This window comes from Leptonychotes weddellii, chromosome 3, assembly GCF_054177405.1.
Source record: "Leptonychotes weddellii isolate Sample4059 chromosome 3, ASM5417740v2, whole genome shotgun sequence".
Classification (NCBI taxonomy): domain Eukaryota; kingdom Metazoa; phylum Chordata; class Mammalia; order Carnivora; family Phocidae; genus Leptonychotes; species Leptonychotes weddellii.
The window spans coordinates 35,639,455-35,661,076 of NC_138371.1; the positions used below are offsets into that span (position 1 = coordinate 35,639,455).

General features: G+C 36.8%; 1 protein-coding gene across 1 annotated transcript in view; it reads left to right on the forward strand.

Moving 5' to 3' along the window:
- Positions 1-21,622, forward strand: part of DNAH7 (dynein axonemal heavy chain 7) — a 260,241-nt gene that overhangs the window by 71,611 nt on the left and 167,008 nt on the right. Inside the window, exons 21-25 of the mRNA XM_081815321.1 lie at positions 6,999-7,192; positions 8,644-8,842; positions 11,615-11,755; positions 15,914-16,126; positions 19,421-19,530. Of these exons, the coding sequence (XP_081671447.1) occupies positions 6,999-7,192; positions 8,644-8,842; positions 11,615-11,755; positions 15,914-16,126; positions 19,421-19,530 (857 nt within the window). The remainder of the gene's footprint in view (positions 1-6,998; positions 7,193-8,643; positions 8,843-11,614; positions 11,756-15,913; positions 16,127-19,420; positions 19,531-21,622) is intronic.

Below are 21,622 nucleotides of genomic sequence, written 5' to 3' on the forward strand. Positions count from 1 at the left end.
AAAATTTTCCTACCCTAAAATAGAAATACACATATTGTTATCATTTAAACTTTGAAAGTTGTGACTATAATCCTAAATATGGATAATACTGTTTCAACATCAACTATATGACTTGCTAGGAAAAATATTCAGAATGATAGACATGGGTTTAATAAGTTTACTTCATTTTATGTAGTAATACTTGAAACATACCTCTGTATAAACCAAACTTCTGTAAAATTAATCACACTGGAATTCTATATTTAAAGGACCTATTGGTGAGTCACTTTGTAATACATTTAATCATCTCTATTTTATTTTAAAAATTTAGCCTTTTGTATATCATTTCCTTACAAAAGGGCAAAACCCTTACAACATGTACACATTTTCACTTTGAAAAGGATGAAGGAGAATTTTTTTGGTTGTTCAAAACAAAAAGTAGATGTTTGTATTTTCCTAGTTAAGATAATTTTTAAAATTAAAAAATACACTCTTTTTTTGGTATTTGATCAAAATACTCTTCAAAATCCCTTATTGCTAAGGAAATTTTATAGGTATTTTAGTACCTAGAAAAAGGGCAGCTATGCTGGGGCTAGTAAATTAAGGAGACAGATCTTCAATTCTATCAAACTGCTGAATTAAAAAACAGGGACACCTGGAGGGCACAGTCGGTTGAGCGTCTGACTCTTGGTTTCAGCTCAGGTCATGATCTCAGGGTCATGGGATTGAGCCCTGAGCTGGGTTCCATGATCATTGTGGAGTCTCCTTAAAGATTCTCCCTTTCCCTCTGCCCCTCTCTCCCCTCTCTAAAATAAATAAATCTTAAAAAACAAACAAGTACACCTGAAACTAATAAAACACCATATTTAAAAGAAAAACAGACAAAACAAAACAAAAAAAACATTACTTACTCTTGATCCCAAATAAGCAGTTTCTTTTGGGTGACACTTCCTTTACTCTTGCTGTAAGACCTGATTGTCTTCCTGAACTGGTTTTACATTTTCTTTTTCTCAATATATTAGTATGCAGGACAGCTTTTGTTCATATTCCCCAAAGCTTTGAAAATAAACCTAAGTCCATATTTTCTCAGGAAGGCTAATGAGATGACCTGTGTAGTAGAGACACCACTGAATTAAGTGTTTGATACAAAAAGCCATCAATTTCCATCTGAGGGATTCCTAACAAAGGTTCTTTTAGAACTAGGCAAGAGAAAAGACTCGGAGGTTAAATAGAGAATGTGAAAGATAATTTAATATTCTGAAACCTACTACCAAAGATCCTATCTCACTAGGAGAGGCTCCATTATTGACCATTCAATCTAATTCCAGAATTTTTCAATCACTATTAAGATAGTTTTGCCTATAAAGACTTAGCTGTACCTATTTCAAAACCTCAGTCTCATGTTCTACCCTGAGCTCTTCTCCTTTGCACAGGGTAGGTAAAGCGGAGTTTCCAGTGTTGGGGAGATGTGGGGACTGCCCTCCCACACTACTTCTCTCCTTCCTGCGCTTATTGATGGGTGCTGAGACAAAGAGAAGGAGGGAGTGGGAGGAGAAAGATAGGAAGAGGGCAAGAACGAGAGAGGATTTACTGATATAACTGATCCAGTCAAATTGGCTGTCCTTTTTGTTGGAGGTCATACGATGGCCAGCCTCCTGTCAGTGGAGTCCAGGCAGTCACTATACTTTTACTTTTGGTCATCACAACTGGCCTAGCTTTTAGATAAGTTGTGGACAGGTGAAGTCCACAAATTGACTCAGTATGGACAGGTGAAGCTTCCAACAAGCTCTGTCTGGTAAGAGATCCTATCATGAGCAGCATCTCCCAGGTTTGACATCCTCTGTGAGATTTGGCTGCATCTTCAACCTGACCTTTCAGTGGTGGTTACTGCCGCATTTTTCTCATATGTGTGTCTCTGCCCCAGGCTATAGCAGTATTTCACAAGTCAGTAGCCCTTAATTTCGTCTGGGGCTTGCAGAAAGGTGGGATCCATCATCTGTACCTTGTGGTGGCCTTGAGCACCCCTCCTTCAACTGGTCATTCCACCACACCATCTTCTCCTGCGGTTCTTTTCCTGCTCTGGTCACACTGGAGCAGACTTTCAGTTGGGAGAGATGTTAGCTTCCTCTCTTTGCAGACACTTGAAAACATTTCTAAGGATTCTCTTGGCCCACCTCCTTAAGATTCAGGGATGGAAACCAGTTAACTGCCTACCGTTTGGAGGTGAAAGAAGTGAATAATCTTTCTTCATGTATACTGCACTCACTTTCAAACTTTTGACCCTTACAAGTCTTCGTTTGTAGTCCATACAGGCAGAAGAATGCACTCTCGAACTTCTCCCCAAAACTTTTCCTCTGGTAGTCTAACCCCATCTTAGTACACATAAGTACCATTCCCTTGGTTGCTCAGGCGAAAAACTTAGGAGTCGATTCTTTTTTTTCTTTCTTTCTCTTTACTATAGTAAATATGATCACTTGGCACCACATATCTCCCTTCTTTCTAGTGAGCTGGAAAGCTAAAAATCACCTCCCTCAGACTCCCTAGCATCTAGTTTTTGGCAGTGAATGAGATTTAGACAACTATAAACACTCACTTGGGATTTGGAAAGCGTAAGTGAAATTGAAGCCATCTTGTTGCCATTTTAGGTATTTCTGCTGTCAGGCAAGATGATGAGCGCAAGACTTCTTTTTTTTTCTTTTCCAGCAAGACTTCAATGTCTGGTCATCAGTTTTATAGGTATTTAGAGGCAGTGATGATGGTGGCTTTCTGAGCCCTAGATTCACAGTCACCATAGTGTGTCCTTGAATGCAGTAGTGCTCGTGGTGGTATCCTGTCCTGATTGGGGCAGGGGTAGAGACACTCCTGGAAGGTCAGCCTCACAGTGTTTCAGGAGTCTCTCCTGAAATGTGCTCCCCCAGACCTTCTAATGATTTTTGTAATCGCTTCATTCCCTACATTAAGTATCTTTTTTTGCTTAGTGTACCTAGAAGGATTCTATTCTGCACTGAATTCTGAATAAATGTGTGAACACCTCAAAGATGGAACTAGGATTTTTTATAGGACCCAGCTGGGTTTTAGGATGGGAAAAATCTAGTTACCATTTGAAGATGGAGCCCTGGTGGTTCCTGGCATGCAGTACAAAAATCACTTAAATTATGCTCTTGGTCTCCTGGAATGAAGAGTCTATTTTATAGGTAATGCTTTGGTGGACCAAGTGGCTGCTGGAATCAGCACGGTAGGAATTTGAGATAAAGGGGATATGAGATGGGCTGAATTCTTTTAAAAGCACTGGAGAAATTAAAGAATGATACAGCTTAATTCAGAATTTAAAACTCTACTCAAAGCATGGTCAGAAGACTAAGGAGCTTCTGTGACTGCCCTCAAAGAGCCTCTTATTTCTCCTTGCTACAAGTTTGACATAGCCAAAAATGAGCAATAGAGTCTGATTCTGTGGGTTGGCGAATTATAATGTAATTTAATTTGTAGCCTTGCCAGATCTGTTATATGAAAGGTAGATTACTTACCAGGAAAGAGTAGGATGGTGAGAACTGGAAATGGGGACATTTGGATTGGTTTGATTGACTCTAGGTAGTCTGACCCTCATACCGCTGAGCCTCCTTTGCCAGAAGCCTTGGCAGAAACCTGAAAGATATGCAAGGCAATGTATCCCAAGGTCCATTCTGTGAATCCACATTTTCTCTCTTAGTGCTTAAAAGGTTTAATGAGTATCTTACAAGTTTTCTGTTGTCCAGGGATTTCTGATTAGGAAGTTTATGGTTGTGGAAGTTTACTAAACTGGCTTGAGCTTAATTCCATTAAGTGTATGAAACTCTGCTTTCTGTGAAGCTTCCTGGCGGCAGTAATTAGAATGCTTTCTCTATATACCCAAATGCAAGTTTTGGGCCCCTGATATCACAGGGATTTGGTTTAAAAATGTAAATCACCCAGTAGATTGTCACTTGAGCTGCTGAGAGTAGTAATACTTGTGAAGCAAAAGAAGACCCATACAATTTGTAGAATTATTCCTTTAACCAAACATATATATATATATGTATATGACAGTTAATAATTCCTTTTCTTCCCCTCCAGGAGACAGAAAGTAATTAAAGTGTCAAGGGAGTCATATTAAATTTCAAATTTCTAGTAGTTTCCTATTAGAACATCTATTGTTATGTCCTGAGAACACAGATCATAAGTTCCATCCTGGTGCACGATGGAGGCTTGTACTTTCCTTGGGTTGCTCTGTGTGTCTACATGCTTGCCTCATCCTGCATTCGCTCAAGCGTTCAACAAATACTGATGGAATGCCTTCTGCAGAGCAAGATCTTATGGCACTACTTAAAGGGACTTAAAGCCAGTTTTATTTTACAATGATAAATAGCTTCCCTGAAGAGTGGCAGATTATAAACTGTTCATTTTAACTCCGTGAAACTGAGGGAGCGAAGTAACTCCTCATTCCTTCCATCCACCCACCCTGCCCCACTCCGCCCCACCCCCAGGAGCATCTTTCTGTCTGTCTCTTCAACAGACAGTGACGGAAGAGAAAATAAAGGGTAGTTACAGGTATATGTGCTTCTTATGCTTATACCATATTAGATTCTTCAAATATTTTATCTAGTTTGGTCCTCATAACTTTGGAAGAGGCCTCTTATTCCCATTTTAGAGATAAGAAAACAGAGACTCCAGTTAAATAAATGACCCAAGGTCACACAGGTAGTAAGTAGCCTTGGGATTTAGGAACCAGGTCTACGCTTTCCTTTATCTGATGCAGTCTTTGTTATGGTCACTTTCTCACAGGAAGAAAGTGAAGGTACTTTAGTTTCTAGGAATGAGATGATTACTTTTATTTATTTTTTCTTAAGTCCACATACAAAGGTACATAGATTATTGCCTTTGTTCATTTAGAGCTCTCACATTTTTCTCAGTCATTGGGCTAATCTGTCTAAATAGGTTTGACCTCAGGAATCCAATAAAAATTTTTTACTTAAATGTTAAGTGCTTCCAGAGGTATTTCTTTTGTAATTGTAGTATTTAGGGAGAGAAACATGACCTGTTGTTTTAAATAGCTGAATTTTTCTTTAGCTTTCAAACCTCAGATCCAAGATCGCAATATTGCAAGAAATTCTTTGGCTGAGAATGAAACAAATCTTGTTAATTTGTGAAAGGAATTTTTCACATTTATTAGCAACTGTTCAGCTTTTTTGGTTTATTTTTTTTCTAACAAGGAAAGGCATATGTTACCAGAAGGTGGCACTCTGAGAGCATCATTTTGGTTTTGGGATTTAGGAGTACCGGAGTACTCCTCTATCCTTTCTTTATTGGATGAATTGCACATTTAAATTATGACCTGAGTCTTTGTCATGCTTCTTCTTACATGCGTTTTAAACAAATGTTTATTTAAACATAAAACTGTTAGGAAAGAAAATGTCTTTTTAAAATTGTCTCTTTGAAGAGAATAAAATGATATGTTACATACTTCATGTGAACCTGTTTTATTGAGAAAACAGGTATTAATGATAATTATATTATTTGATTAAATTGCTGTGTTTCCAAGTTACATTGTTAAAATTCAAAACAAAGCAGAAAAGTGTAACTTCTCTTTCAGCTGCATTCCAAGTATATTAACAAAAACATTTTAGAGAGTCCTGCAGGAGTATAAAATTTCTGTATAGAACAATTTACAACTGACATTTTTGGTTGATCTCTTAGTTATGGCTGAGTGCCACAAGTAAGCTAAATAAGTTAATCTTGAAATTCCATATTCAATTTTTTTAACAACCTTCTCTTAATATCTATAAATTTTCTACAATGCCCTGGTACTTATATTAATAAATATACTAGCGTCTTCTCACTATTATTTGGTCCGGCGGTTAATATATCCAATGTGTTTTAGCCCTTTTTCTAACATATTGATGCTTACTTAGTAAAGAACTTTTATTATTTGTCATTGTTGTCAGTGGTGATCCCTGAGTTTGGAATTAAAAGACCAAGACTAGACCTAGATGATATCAATCAGGTGTTAAAGAAAAAGAAGTAAAAAGAATTTTATTTCAACGATATCTAGATTGTATTTTAAAAATGTGTTCCTAAAGATTTTCATAAACCCAGTGGTTATTTATGCAGATATTTTGATAAATCAAGAAACTACTTACTCTTTAAAAATATCAGTTCTTAAGACCACCTTTTGGTTCTAATTCTTATTTTGCGTCCCACAGCATAAAAGAAAGCTCTTTTAAATACTTGACCGTGTTTGAAAAACTTTAAACCAAACAGCTCACAGTGGCACTTTTCTGTGATAAAGTTTTCCGAAATCCATGCCTTAACGGTAGAACAGTCTTAGCTTCTAGAGAGTTCAGGAAGAATATAGCTGGAACTTAAGTCCTTCAGCAAGCAGTGTTACAGTGTAGTGCCAAATACTTTTCATTGCAATGTAAGATTTTTATCAAAAACTCCTTTCTTCACCCCCAAATGCTTACATTTTTATCTACTGTTATAAAACAGGGATTGTGTTATTTTATTACTGATAACAATATCTGAAATAATGATGATTTATCATTTTAGAATACTTTTTCTCAAAGAATAAAAGACAAACATATCTCATACTGTTATTTTGTTTCTCCCATCCTTCCTGTGAGTCCCCTGTTCTTGCCCCAGCCCTGTGGATGGGTGCTCACCCTCCTACTCACCCTCCTTCCCACTTCCCTCCTCTACACCCTCCTCCCCTCCCCTCCCTTCCCTTCCTGTCTTCTTCTCTCACTCACGCTCATTTTTGGTTTCTCACACTTTCCAACTTAGAATGAGAAACTTGAGCATTATCACTATGGTTCAAGTCAACAGGACTCTTACTAATTAAAAAGGCTAGTTAGATCTAGAATATGCGAGACTACTTTTAAAAAATAAATATTCACTTAAATTTTGGTTAACCTTTGTTCAATTAAAAACATATAATCTCAGATATAATATGAATACAAATAAAGCTAGTACCTAATATTTTTGAGTTGGGTGTTTTTAATTTTTAGGACAGACATGTTCTACAAGTTGTAACTATTGAGAGAATGCTGGAAAGGCTGAAAAAATCAAATGAACTTTTGGAACTCATTCTTAAAGGACTTAATGAATATTTGGAAAAGAAACGTCTTTTCTTCCCCAGATTCTTTTTCTTGTCTAATGATGAACTTCTTGAGATACTGTCTGAGACTAAAGATCCCACTAGGTAAGTAACTTACATATATAACACACAGCTAAATTTATCTGCTTAAATTTAATTTTTTAAAATAAGGCAGAATGTAAATGTGTATAATTATGTTCAAGAATATTCTAAATATTATCAGTAATCAATGTAATTATTAAAAACATAATATCATTGAAGGATATTTTTCCAAATGTGATGCATCTTGGGGGAGGATTTCATACTTTATTTTCTCTTACAGATTTTTCAGAGCACATTACTCTTATAGTGGCTTGCAATGACCCATGCAGGTGGTCTCTCATTATCCTTCCTATTTATCTCCCACTGTTTTCTTGTTCATTCTGTTATAGTCCTTCCAATTCCACTATAAAAGGGGCAGCCTCCTCCCTTGGTGTACTGTCCTCTTTGCATAAGATGCTCCTTATCTAAATATCCATGACTTCTTTTACCTCCTCTAGATTTTTGTGGAAACCTGCTCAAATGTCTGCCCCTCAGGAAGACTTTCCCTGACCGCTATATTTAATGGCAACTGTTCCAGCCCTTCCTAGCCACCTTTCCTGGATTATCTTCTCTGCCCTCTTTTCCTTTGGCATCTTTTTTTATCATCTGGGCATACTCTATAATGTACTTATTTGTTTACTGTCTGATTTCCTCTAGCAGAATATAAGCTTCATGATGGCTGAGATTTTTGACTTTTTTTTTTTCCAGTGCTGATTCCCAATTCCTTAGAAGAATGTGTATGTCTAGTATATAACAAACAGTGAATGGATATTTATTAAATTTGTTAGTTTTGTGCCTTGTGCCTTCAAAGTAGGAGACAAGTAATCCAGACAAAAAGATAAATTTAGGCTCAGATTTCCATCTGAATTTTTACATTCCGCTTCTTCATTGCCTATTGAAAGATGAGTTCAATTGGTTATTGGTAATGTGCCAAAAATGAGGGCTTCAGCCCCTCCCATCTATATTACAATGACTATAGTTGAAAACCTTCAAAGCAGTTGACTTAGCGAATTGTGAGGTATGTAAAGTGCTGAACTTAGTTCATGATTTGTAAGCAGTCTCTGAAGATCCCAGTTGAAAAAGCTAGTTTTGTGCATTTGAAGATTCTTCCAATTAGTGTATGATCTATTAGTCAAGATTGATTTGCTCCTTATGTTACTTTTAACATCTTTCAATTCATTGTGTTGGAAACAAAACCTCACGGGTGTCTCCTCTGTAGCTCTTATTATAATTATAGTTTGACAGATCTTTTTGTGATTATTCAATTAATGATGACCTCCTACTGGACTGTGTAACCCATACAGGCAGGGATCATGTCTTTTGTTCCCCCTCAGTGTTTCATCCCTAGCAGCACTGAGTAGGGGCCTAACACATAATGCACATTTATAAATTGTGGATGAAGATTGGTATACAAAGAACACTGAGAGTTAAGGAATTGCTTTGATCAATTCTATTAAACATTTTTCCCCTGACAGGGTGCAACCTCACTTGAAGAAATGTTTTGAAGGAATTGCAAAAGTAGAATTTACAGAAATGTTAGACATTACTCACATGAAGAGTAGTGAAGGAGAGGTTGTGGAACTCACAGAGACCATTTCAACGGCCAAAGCCAGAGGTCAAGTGGAGAAGTGGTTGGTTGAATTAGAGAGAGTCATGATTAAATCCATCCACAAGGTACTTGGCTGTGTTTATCATTATTTCTAGTAAAGATTGAGAATATTAATGTATCTTTGGGGGCATCTGTGTCTCAGTTGGCAAAGTGTGTGACTCTGGCTCTCGGGGACCTGAGTTTGAGCCCCATGTTGGGGGTAGAGATTATATAAAAAATGTATTGTTAATAAATGCACTGTTTTCTTTAGACAGAAACTGAGTCATGAATTACCAGTTCAATTGTAACAGGTGGCTTAAAGACAAATATATGGTCTATGAAATTAATTTCCTGGGGACTCACTTGAAAAGTGGGACAAAATACCATTGATACTATAGAAAACTTGGGTTTTAGTCCTAAGTCCCATTTTTTGCAGCCACATGCTAGTTCTTTCATCATTAATTAAACACACCTTGTTCTACAGAGTCTGTGTTTAGTCTTGCCTTGGATGCATCTCTCTACAGTTTCACATCAATCTCTTTGACATGTATGTTTCTATAATGAATCTTTTTGTTCCGTGTATATACAAAAAATATACCAAAATGTTAGAAAATCACAAATACTTCCTATAACAGTCACTTCATATTTTCCATATCTCATAAAACATCAACTTAGTTGTTCGTAATTATATTTTTTAGTAGAAAATTTCAAGTCATGGCAACAAATACAGATTAACTGAGCACTTAAATTCATTTTTTCACTATAATGTGGACTTAGCATTCAAGTTCTTCATCAAGAATAAAATCATGATTGAGTTGGGGATCAGGAGAGCAGGAATGAGAAGGAAATATGGCATGATGTCCTAATCAACAACAGTTTTCATTGATTTTTCAGATTCTCTCACACATTATTAAAAAAATTCCTTAGAATCTAAATGTTCAGTGGATATCATGTGTCTGAGTGCTTTCTCTTCTTAAATATAGTTTTAATATCTGCCTTCATAATAGTTTTTAAGTAGATGTAAAGTTATTTGGACAGTTTTTCATTTCTCCCTACAGTGGATTAAATATCCATATAGATATAGCTGGTTTCTTTGATTGAATTATTTCTTATGATAACTTCTTATTTATAGGATCACTAGGTCAAAAAGATGAGATTTCATAGGCCTTGAGACATATTGACAAATAAGATTCCCATTTATGTAGTTGTAAGCAATGTAAATGAATCCACTTTGACCACTACTTAGCAGCCTTGGATATATGGTTTGTTAATTGATATATACAGTGATAACTCATTGTTTTAGACCTGTCTAATACTATTACAACTATTTTTAAATTTTTTTTTTTGTCAAAGTGCTTAGAGAAGGTATTTTGGTTGCCATTTCAGAGTGTTTAGATGGAATGGCAAGGAATTGTGTAGGAAATATCTTCCCCAAATGTTTATGCGTAAGTTTGTGTTACTGAAATGTGTTACTCAAATGCAATATAAAGTACTACAAATAGAAATATGTGTGTTGCTATGTTTTACTGTATGCATTTGTATGCTCGAAAGGCTATTGCGTGCTTAAGTGAATTTGGGGTCATTTGTAAATAATAAAAAAGTCATGTTCTTGGCATGTTTGCCCCTTTATCTTACTAGATTATCATGTGTATGTCACTTCCAAAATTTATATATCTATATATACACATATATTTACATATGGCACACATAGATCTATTTTACATACAATAATAAACAACTTTTCATAATCATATTTCTCCTCATCCAACTATGTAGAAATTGTGATTTAGATTTTAATGTCTTCCTCTTGTTCTTTCCACACTGTCCTTCTAGAACATGTATTTACTCCATCCTGACATTTTGTCCAGTATCTTCTATTTTCTGTGTTCCTCCCATCTCTCAGTTGCTCATTTTCACCTGCCCTTTCTGTGGCTCCTTCTGGCCTTTGAAATTTCCTTTGTTATCAATAGCCAACACTGCCCTTCATCTCTGTTCAGCTCCATAAATATCTAGCTAGACTAGAAATCCAGAAAGGTTCATACATCCTTTATGTATTTCTCAGAAAAATCTAATTTTGACAGTCTTTTCTGAAATCAAACATTAAAGTGGGTATCACCTCACAGGCAACATTACTATTTTCGTTGATACATATAAAAGATTAGAATGTTTCTCACTGATGGCTGGTGGAAAAAGTGGATATGTCAATCCACTGAAAATGTATGCAGGAGAAGTACATGAATTTGACATAAAACATGTAGCAAAGAGCATAAATAAGACTTCCTGACTTTCCTGGTACTCAACTCTCCATAAATGAATTATACACTTGTGCTTGTCATCATTGCCTTGGGCATCTATCTACAGACTGAGAAGAAGTGAACTCTGGAAACACAGGAGGAACTTGAGAGGAGTTGTGTGGTTTGCCTGAGTGTGCATGTGTACATGAGCCCATGGCTGAATGGGGATCTGATGAAGTTCAAAGAAAATTATTGTCTATGGATTTGACAGATCTCATTTTGGAATGGCTTAAATGTATTTCACAATAAAATTGCTTGTGCTTGATCCATCTAAATATATGTAGGATATCTGTGGCTAGAACTGGTCAAATGAATATTTGATGTAATGTGGTTCACACAAATTGATCACGTATCAACAAAATAAAATGCTATGTATTTTTTCGCTCACAGGCATATGGATAAACTTGAATTTAAATAGTCTCACCAATGCTTTGAGTCTTCATAATTGGCTAAGATGTAAAAAGTTGAACAGTATGAATTAATCTGTTTAGGAGGTTAGCTCCTCATTGTATAGCTCATTCAAGTAAACTGTGAAACAATCTTTAGCATTTTTTTTCCAATTAGGTAATCAGAGCTGCATTGCTTGCCTATACACAAAATATGCGAATTAACTGGGTGAGAGATTGGCCAGGACAGACAGTGCTCTGTGTATCTCAAATCTTTTGGACGATGGAAGTACAAACAGCTATTTCAACGGGACAAGAGGTAAGCTTTATTACCCCCAGGTTTTTCAGCATTTTTTCAACTAGTACTATTGCTGGAATACACTAATTATAAAAAACAAAATAAAGACAATCCTCTTAAAACCCTTAAAAGGGTACTTGAGTCTCAATCCTGTTATTACATACATTTTTGTACCTTTAAAAATAGAATGGTAATAGAACTAAGAAACTTCCTAAAGTCAGAAAGATTAGAAGGAAAAATAACATAACTTTCTTTTATGCCTTGAGTAAAACCACCCTATGAAGACAAGATATTGGTTGAATTATTTTGACTATTTTCATTTTTATTCTTAATGCATTGATTTTAAATAATAATTATTGATATTTTGAGTGATGCTTAATTTTAAATATTGTAATATATTAGGCATACTAATTTAATAATATTAATTGGATTGCTGTTAATAATTAACAACAGAAACCATATTTAATACAACATTCTTATCCTTGAGATAGGAATATAAGTTGACCGATGCACCAATTGGAATGTAGTAGTCATAGTTCTTTTGTTTAAAATCATGAATTTTTTTTTTAAAGATTTTATTTATTTATTTGAGAGAGAGAATGAGATAGAGAGAGAGCATGAGAGGGGGGAGGGTCAGAGGGAGAAGCAGACTCCCTGCCGAGCAGGGAGCCCGATGTGGACTCGATCCTGGGACTCCAGGATTATGACCTGAGCCGAAGGCAGTCGCTTAACCAACTGAGCCACCCAGGCGCCCTAAAATCATGAATTTTAAATATATTTTTGACATGGAGTTTGGTATTATTGTCTTTAAGGTACTGTTGAATGCTGATAGTGTTGAGGTTTGAGAGAGACTAATGTTCTCTGTAAGCAGGCAGATCCCATAGAGAAAGGAGCTGAGTGACACATGCTTAGTTCTGCCAAACTTACCAACGGGTCATTTATTTCTTTCCTATGGAAAGGAATGAGGGTATAGGGCAGGAAGTCAGGGTTTTCCCAGAAAAAGTCTGTCTTCCTGGAACACAGGGCATGGGGGAATAGGGGTTTCCCTCACAGCAGTAAGTTTACTTCTGGGCTCTTGGCTTCTAGCCCTATATGCATTTTTCTTTTTGTTCAGTGGGTCTAGAGAATTTTCTTCTCTCTTTACTTTTAAGCTACCACTCGTCAACCTCCCCACACAGGAGTTTCCTCCATCACCAATGTAGGCTACTGGGGCAACATGTAGCTTCCTGGGTCTCCCTCCTTGCTTGCTGGTAAGCTCCCCAAACCACGATACCAACTTTATCACTCACCACTGGCGACATAGTCTGCAGGGAACAAAGAAGCAAATGTGAGCAGATTAGACAAATTTGTAAGCACCTTCCAAATTTCTTCAGTTTAAATGTGGTGTTTATCAAACCTCTACTCCTCTGTCAAGTCTTTGGTCTCACTCCAAGCAAGCTGCAAACAGTAGGAGTAGACATCTAGCATTAAATGTAAACTATATCTTTTTCATGCTTCCAGTTATCTCCCAAGCATAATTTGAATCTTGAGCGACATGCAATTTAGGTCACTCCCATGTCAGTGTGTCCTCTGCTCAAAACTATCTGCCTGGAGTTCTTACCATATTGCATACAGATAAAAGAGGGGTTTTGTTTTGTTTACAGCAGTATCCACTGATACTGAGATTGAGTTATTTATTGACTCATTTATCAGTCTATTCAGTTTTTTTTTTCTGCTCATGTTATATGCTGCAGGTATGGAGCCATTCACAGAGAAAGGCAAAATGAGAACCCATGCTACTTGAGGGTGATTCAGTGTCATAGACTCAAAGTCCTCTAAAACCGTAGCTTAGCAAGACTTAGCAAGTTATACCTCTGTTATTGTTGCTTGCCAGACTGCACTCTTCTGTTGCATTTTATGGTGCTGTCATAGCTAAGTTTCATGATATGAAATTAAGCTTTGTATGTGTCCTTAAAAATAAATTCTTATTCATCTGCTTGCGACTGCCCTGTTTCATTATGCCCTTGATCCCTATCTGTGCACCTTGTGCCTGTTTGTCTTTCATCCATGTTTAGGCCATTCAAGTTCTGTAGCAGCATTATGAGAGGCTAGCGCGTGTTTTAGTATTCTATAGCACTGATGGTGTTTTAAAAATTTAACGTGTAGTTTTATCACGGGAGGCTAGCATATGTTTTAGTATTGTATGTGTTGATCATTTTTTCCCCGAATGAATGTGTGGTTCACTTTTGAAGATGACCTTGGTGGAGCAGCAGAAGACTCTTGTCTAGTTCCACAATCAAGAGCTAGATGTTACAAAAGTCTTATATGTTATACTGTCATGCTCCCAGGAGACCTGTTCGATTTATTTATTCAACGAATGGTGACTGTGGAACTAGTCTGCATGAGGCATTTACAGGGACTGTAAAATGAATGAAAGAATCACTGCTATCACAGAGCTCAGGTTATTGCAAATATTGATGTGATTTTCAGTCATTGTATCATTACATATGTAGAAGGATCTAGGTATGATAAAAATATTAGGTTTCAGATAGGGTTTATTTTGGCAGAATATAATAGTAGTTACCTTTTAGATTCATTAGCTCACTGTGCAGAATGGTTTACAAGGAAGAAAATGTAACAAAAATGCGATCAATATCATGATTTTTTTCCCTATCTCTCTAATATGAATTATCATTGATTCATATAATATTGTTCCTAAAGAACTCAGTTTATCACAGTTTGAAGTTAAATTTTCGCTCTAAATCTGCTTTCCTAGTATAGGAAAAAAACATTCTGCTACTGTGGTGTAGTAATAAATTCTTATGGACATATAATTTGTACTGTCAGGTCTAAACATTAAATTTTTATTTTATGTTTTTGTTGAACTATAGTAAGGCTCACATGATCCTCACTTTTACTGATGAGAAAACTGAGATGCACCCACTGGTGTGGCTTATGTTCTTAGGATCAAACTGGTTCTTACTAATTTATATGCTTAACATACTTAAATTCACTAATTGGCTCCAAGAATTTAAACACTTATGTCTATTGAAACATGGGTGGGACAGAAGTTTATCTTTCACTGCTTACGAAGAGAATTGATAGCAACCGATCATGTAAATAATATGAAGGCAACAGTGTTCAAACACCAAACCTTTGAAAAAATGACCTCCTTAAAAATAAAGATAAAATTGTTCAAGCACTAAGAAAAGTCCCTGTTAGAGAAACAGTTTGCAGTCTCCAGCCCCGTCCTTTAAACTTTTTCTCATTCTTGGAAATGCTCCCTTGTAGTTACATCACTACCTGTTACCTGGTCCTGAAGGAATGAATGCACTCCTTGGTGCCCAGTGTTTATTAAATATTATTAGAGTGGAGAACAGCAACCACAGCAGCCTGCTGGAGCATACTGACCCTTCCCTCAAGCATAGCGGTTCTCATTGATTCTAACTTGATTTTCATCATAAACCCTCTTCTCTTTTTTGACTTACTAATTAGATTTACCCCCACCAAAAAAACCGATCGCAAAGCAAGCCTGGTGCTCAGAACTGGCACTGCTCACCAGCTCAGGGAGCTTACACAGCCATCCTGAAAGGACTGGTGGAATGCAAGGCAGCTGGAATCCGGGGTCTCAGGGCATCGGTGCTGCGGCAGCTTCTCTTGCGTCGTCCTTCCCCTCGGCTTGTCTCTGGCGGGCTTGGTTCCGCAGTGGGGATGAAGGCTTGCAGTGTCTTATATGTTATACTGTCATGCTCCCAGGAGACCTGTTCAATTTCTTTATTTATCGGCACACTCTGAATCCACCAAAGCTAGTGAGAGGCGCTTCATTCCCTCTGCTCGTATAGCAATTCCTGGGAAGAACCATGATTGGCTCTGGTTGGGTCACACCTCCTCCCACCCCTTGTTGCCACGGAGATGGGGCAAGGTGATGGACAGCTCACCAGAACCACAGAGCAGACAGAAGGAGTGGAAATAGGAATGGAAAGGATGGTGAGTAGACCACACGTAGCAACCACGTGTGTCCAGTGCATCTGGCCAGACTGGCCTTGCTCACCTAATACTTTCGTAGTAAGAAAAACCGATTATTTTTAAATCATGTCATATGGAAAAAAATGTACAGAAACACTCTGTATTCAGACTAGCGCAAAATGTTTTTGTTCAGAAAAATTCTGATCACATTATTTATATCTTATTTTCTTTCAGGCTCTTGAGCAATACTTGGAAAAATGTAACATGCAAATTGATGATATTGTGACTTTGGTCCGTGGCAAATTGTCCAAGCAGAATCGTGTTACTCTGGGAGCCCTTGTGGTGCTGGATGTCCATGCTAGGGATGTCCTCGCATCACTTGTGAAAAAAAAAGTTAGTGATGACTCTGACTTCGAGTGGTTAAGTCAGCTTAGGTACTATTGGCAAGTAAGTGATATCACTGAATGTTATTACATGGCAATTTCAGCTCATAGCTTTTTAATTTGTGCTTGCTTGCTCGCATGGGAAATAGTATGAGTAATATAGGATTTTTTGCTGATGGCTGACTGTACCCAAACAAGCATTCTCCAGACTGAAGATTAAGGCAGCCAAATACTATATATCATCTGTATGAAAAACTGTATCTTTATCTATATCCAAATCCATGCTCAAATGTATAGTTACATATAAATACATATTCATATAGAGACACTCACAAATTGAGTAATTATAAAAAGTTATTCATTTTAAATGAGTCATTATGCTTGCTGAATCTGTAAAATGTCTGAACTAAGCAGCTTAAAATTGTGTTTTTAGATTTTTGATACATCTAAAGAATATAAAAAAAAATCAGACTTTTATTGTGATTTCATCATGAAAGTTTCCTCTTGTTGATCAATTGAAAGAACTGGAAACATGATCTGGAAGGAAGGCTCTTATGGGGACACCTGGATGGGTGGTGATGGCAGTCACACCTGGGAAGGCAGGAGGAGTAGAAATAGTACAGTGGACAAGGTGGGGCCAGTTGAGAGTGGGAGGAAGTTGCTGAGGATATCTGGAGATACGGACTCAAAAATTCTTAACAGATTCACTTCTGTGAAAGGCTTAAAGGTATGGAGTGGGAGGAGAAAAGATAAGAACCAGACCCCTGGAAAACCACAGGAGAGGTAGTGGATAGTGGAATCATTTCAAATGCCAGACCCTTCCCTTACCAGATGTATGACCTGGGCAAGTTACTTATTGTCTGTAAGCATCCGTTTTCTTATCTGTAAAATGGCAATAAGATAATACCCACTCTGTAGTGAAAATGAATCGAACAATTAATTATAAATATAGGAGAATAATGAACTATCAGAGAAATTTTAAAAAACAGTCCCCACTTATATCAAAAAGAATAAAATACCTAAAAACAAACTTAACCAAGGTGGTGAAAGACTTGCACACTGAAAACTCTAAGACATTGGTGAAGGAAATGGAAGGAAATTGCCAAATAAATGGCAAGATACTTTGTTCTTGTGGATTGGAAAATTAATGTTGTTAAAAAGTTCCTACTACCCAAAGCAATCTACAGATTCAATGTAATCCCTGTCAAAATTCCAATGGCATTTTTCACAGAAATAAAACAAACAGTCCTAAAATTTGTATGCAGCCATAAAAGATACCAGATAGCCAAAGTAGTCTTGAAAAAGAGCAACAAAGCTGGAGGCATCATGCTCCCCGATTTCAAATTATATTACAAAGCTAGAGTAATCAAAACAGAATGGTATTGGCATAAAAACAGACACATGGATCAATGGAACAGAACAGAGAGCTCAGAAGTACACCCAAGCGTATATGCCAAATAACTTATGACAAAGGAGCCAAGAATATACAATGGAGAAAGGAAAGTCTCTTCAATAAATAGTGTTGGGAAAACTGAATGGCCACATAGGAAATACTGAAACTGGGCCACTGTCTTACAGAATACACAACAATTAACTCAAAATGGATTAAAGACAGGAATGTAAGACCTGAAACATAAAACTCCTAGAAGAAAACATAGATGTTAAGCCCCTTAACTCAGTCTTGGCAATGACTTTTTTTTTTTTTTTTTGATTTGGCAACAAAAGCAAAAATAAACAAGTGGGACTACATCAAACTAAAAAGTGCTACACGGCAAAGAAAACCATCAACAAAATGAAAAGGCAACTTCCTGAGTGGAAGAAAATACTTGCAAATCATATCTGATAAGGGGTAAAGCTCTAAAATATATAAAGAACTCCTACAACTCTATAGCAAAAACACAAACTACCTGTTTTGAAAATGGTCAAAGAATCTGAATAGACATTATTCCAAAGAAGACATACAATGGCTAACAGGTTCATGAAAAGATGCTCATCATCACTCATCATCAGGGAAATACAAATCAAAGCCACAATGAGAGATCCTCTCACACCTATTAGGATGGGCATTATCAAGAGACAAAAGATAACAAATGCTGATAAGGGTGTGGAAAAATGGGACCCATTGTGCACTGTTGGTGGGAATGTAAATTGGTGCAGCCAGTATGGAAAACATGAGGCAGTCTCCTCAAAAAAATAAAAAAATAGAACTATCATATGACCCAACAATTCCACTTCTGGGTATTATCTGAAGAAAACAAAAATACTCAAAAAGGTATATGCACCCCCATGTTTATTGCAGCATTATTTACAATAACTAAGTTATAGCAACAACCTGAATGTTAATTGACAGGTGAATGAATGAAGAAGATGTGGTGTATATATATGAATGGAATATTATTCAGTCATTAAAAAATGAAATCTTGCCATTTGTAACAATATGGATTGACCCTGAGGGCATTACACTAAGTGAAATAAGTCAGACAAAGACAAATACAATATGATCTCACTTATATATAAGTGCACCTAAAACAAACCAAGCTCATAGATACAGTGAGCAGATTGGTGGTTGCCAGAGGCTGAGAGTGGGAAGGGGGGAGAAATGGGTGAAGGGAGTAAAAAGGTGTAAACTTCTAGTTATAAATAAGTAATGGGGATGTAATACACTGTATGTTGACTATAGTTAATAATACCATATTGCATTTTTAAAGTTGCTAAGACTAAATCTTAAAATTCTCATTATAGGAAAACTGTACTTATATATGATGATAGATCTTACCTAGACTTACTGTGATTATTTTATAATATACACAAATATTGAGTAATTATGTTTATACTTGAAATTAATATTATATGTCAATTATACCTTAATAAAAAAAAGCCTTAGCAATTAAAAAGAAAAGAAAATACAGGAGAGATAAGGAACAAATATATTTTCCACAGATACCTATGGAAAAAATTGAAGCCAGTGACTTCAGACTTATCTGAGGAAATTAGATATTGAATTCTTCTACTGAATTTAATGATGTCTGAAAAGTGGAATTTTTTTAAGGATTTTTTATTTATTCATTTGAGAGAGAGTGAGAGCACTAGCTGGGGGGGGGGAGGGGGGCAGAGGGAGAGGGAGAAGCAGGCTCCCCGCTGAGGAGGGAGCCTGACCCTGGGCTATATCCCAGGACTCTGGGATCATGACCCGAGCCGAAGGCAGACGCTTAACTGACAGCCACCCAGGTGCCCCTGAAAAGTGAATTTTAAAAGATGTTGTTTATAACTTGACAATTATTTATTAAGGAATTTGAGATTTCATATTATTTAAAATTTTGTTATTTAAGTTAACTTCATTTTCTCTGATTTGTCCTAGGAGAATAATTTAGAAACAAAGATGATCAATGCTGGCTTACGATATGGATATGAGTATCTGGGTAATTCCCCTCGGTTGGTTATTACTCCACTCACGGATCGATGTTACAGGTAAACTCACTAATTTATGGGTCTATTGGAAATAAATTTCACCCCTAGACCCCTAAATTTCACCTAAATCTTTAAAAGAAACAGATTATCTTCCACTTGGTAAATGTATCCTATGTTATCTTTTCCTAGACTCTTAATACTTTTCTCAACATGACCTTCAATTTCTCTTTCCCTGCTGGCTTTCTCCTCTTAGCTCTGGAGCTAAGTATTGCCTGATATTGCTATTGTTGTTTACATTGTTCATTTCTTCTTTCTTCTTGAAACTTTCTCTTTGTTTTTGATCCTTTGAGGCAACCTACAGCTTCCCCTGAAACACAGAAATTTCTAGATTTCTGTTTTCATGTGGTGCTTTGTCTCATGCTTCACAGTTTCCCAAATGATCTCACCCACTTTCAGGCTTTAATAGCCTACATTCTGAAGATCCACAAGTCCGTATCTCTAGCCAAGGTCTCTCCTGTAAACTTGTGCTACATGCTTGCTGGATATCTCCATTAAGTAACTCGTAGGTGTTTACATTGAAATTTTTTTTCTATCATGCTTCTGAATAATAAAAGGGTTTTAACAACTTTAATGCAAGTTTCCATCTCCCATATTCCAAATTATTGTCAAAATCTAAATTAAAGTGTTATTTTTTTCAGGTATTAGAAGTCCATTTAGGTCTTATATCAAAGCTAACATCTTTCATCCACTTTAAAATTCCCTTTCTCTCCCAGCTTGAGCTTGACACAACCTCCAGGCCTTTATTTGGGGAGGCAAATGTGGTCAATGGTTTTGTCAGTTTTATCCCTGTCCTTTGCATTATTCTCTCCATTGCTCATCCATGGCTCCTCCAGTCTTGGGGGTTAATGGAGGAAGGGAGAAAGAAAGGGACAGGTGGGTTCATGTGTGACAACTGTCTTGTGTGGCTACTATCTCTTGGCTGTTTAGTGTTCTCAATGAGGGCACAAGCCTATATGTGCCAGATCTCCCATGGGATATTTATGTGGGTTTTTTGGAAACCCTCCCCCGCCAGTCACCTGTGGAAAATGCCTTCTCTGGCTGCCTGCTGGTGACTTTTGCTTCAGCCTCTGTCTGAGGTCAGCCACACATGGACGCTCACCTTGGTGTCTTCTCCAATGCTAGGTGGGCCTCCTGCACAGAATTCCATTCAACGTGACTCAAATCTAGCTTCCTTCAGGTGGGATCTAGATCTGGTCAGATGATATACATTTATTTTGCCAATAGTATGAGTACATCTCTCTCACTGTCACCATTTTCCCCAGCTCTGCCATCAGGAATAGCTACAGGCATTCTCTTGACTTTAAATATTTTAAGTTGTGATTGAATTCCCAGTTCCTGTGTTACACAAATTCCAGGGGTCAGACAGTGTGCCAAGCTCTCTGAATAGTTCTCTAAAGCCCCACAGGTAGTTTGGGAGAGGGGCAAGTGCTTTATTATTCTCTACAGAGGGACGGGAAATAAACAACACACTAACAGCTCTTTCCAAAGATCTTTACTCTTGACCCCTCTTTTACAAGCTTCCTAGCCAAATTCTATATGCCCTGGTGCTAGGTGGCCAATTTTACTATCTGTAAGATAAGATTATCTGGCATAGATTGCTCTATTGATATTCTGTTACATATTTTTTATATCTAATATTTATATACATTTACCAAAAACTTTATCATTGTCTTAACTCACAATTGCTTCTTCCTTTGCCTTCTTTCTGATTTCATTTTCTTCTTACTAGGCAACATCCTTCAGTAATTGTTTCAGTGAGGCTCTGCAAGTAGTGAGCTCTATCAGTCTTTGTTTTTAAACAAAATTTGGTCTTCATTCAATTATTAAATGATAGGATAGCTAGGTATACAACTGTAAGTGAACCATAATTTCCCCTCAGCTCTCCAAAAATATTATTCTCCTGGCATTCATTGCCACTACTGAGTAGACTGTTATTATGTTTCCTTTGTAGGTAATTTTTTTCTATCATGTTTTTTAAGATTTTCTCTTTATTGTTGATGTTCACTGTAATGCTACTGTATGTGGATGAGTTTTTATTTATCCCACTTGAGACTTTTCAGTTCATATCTTTCTTCATTTCTGGCAAATTCTC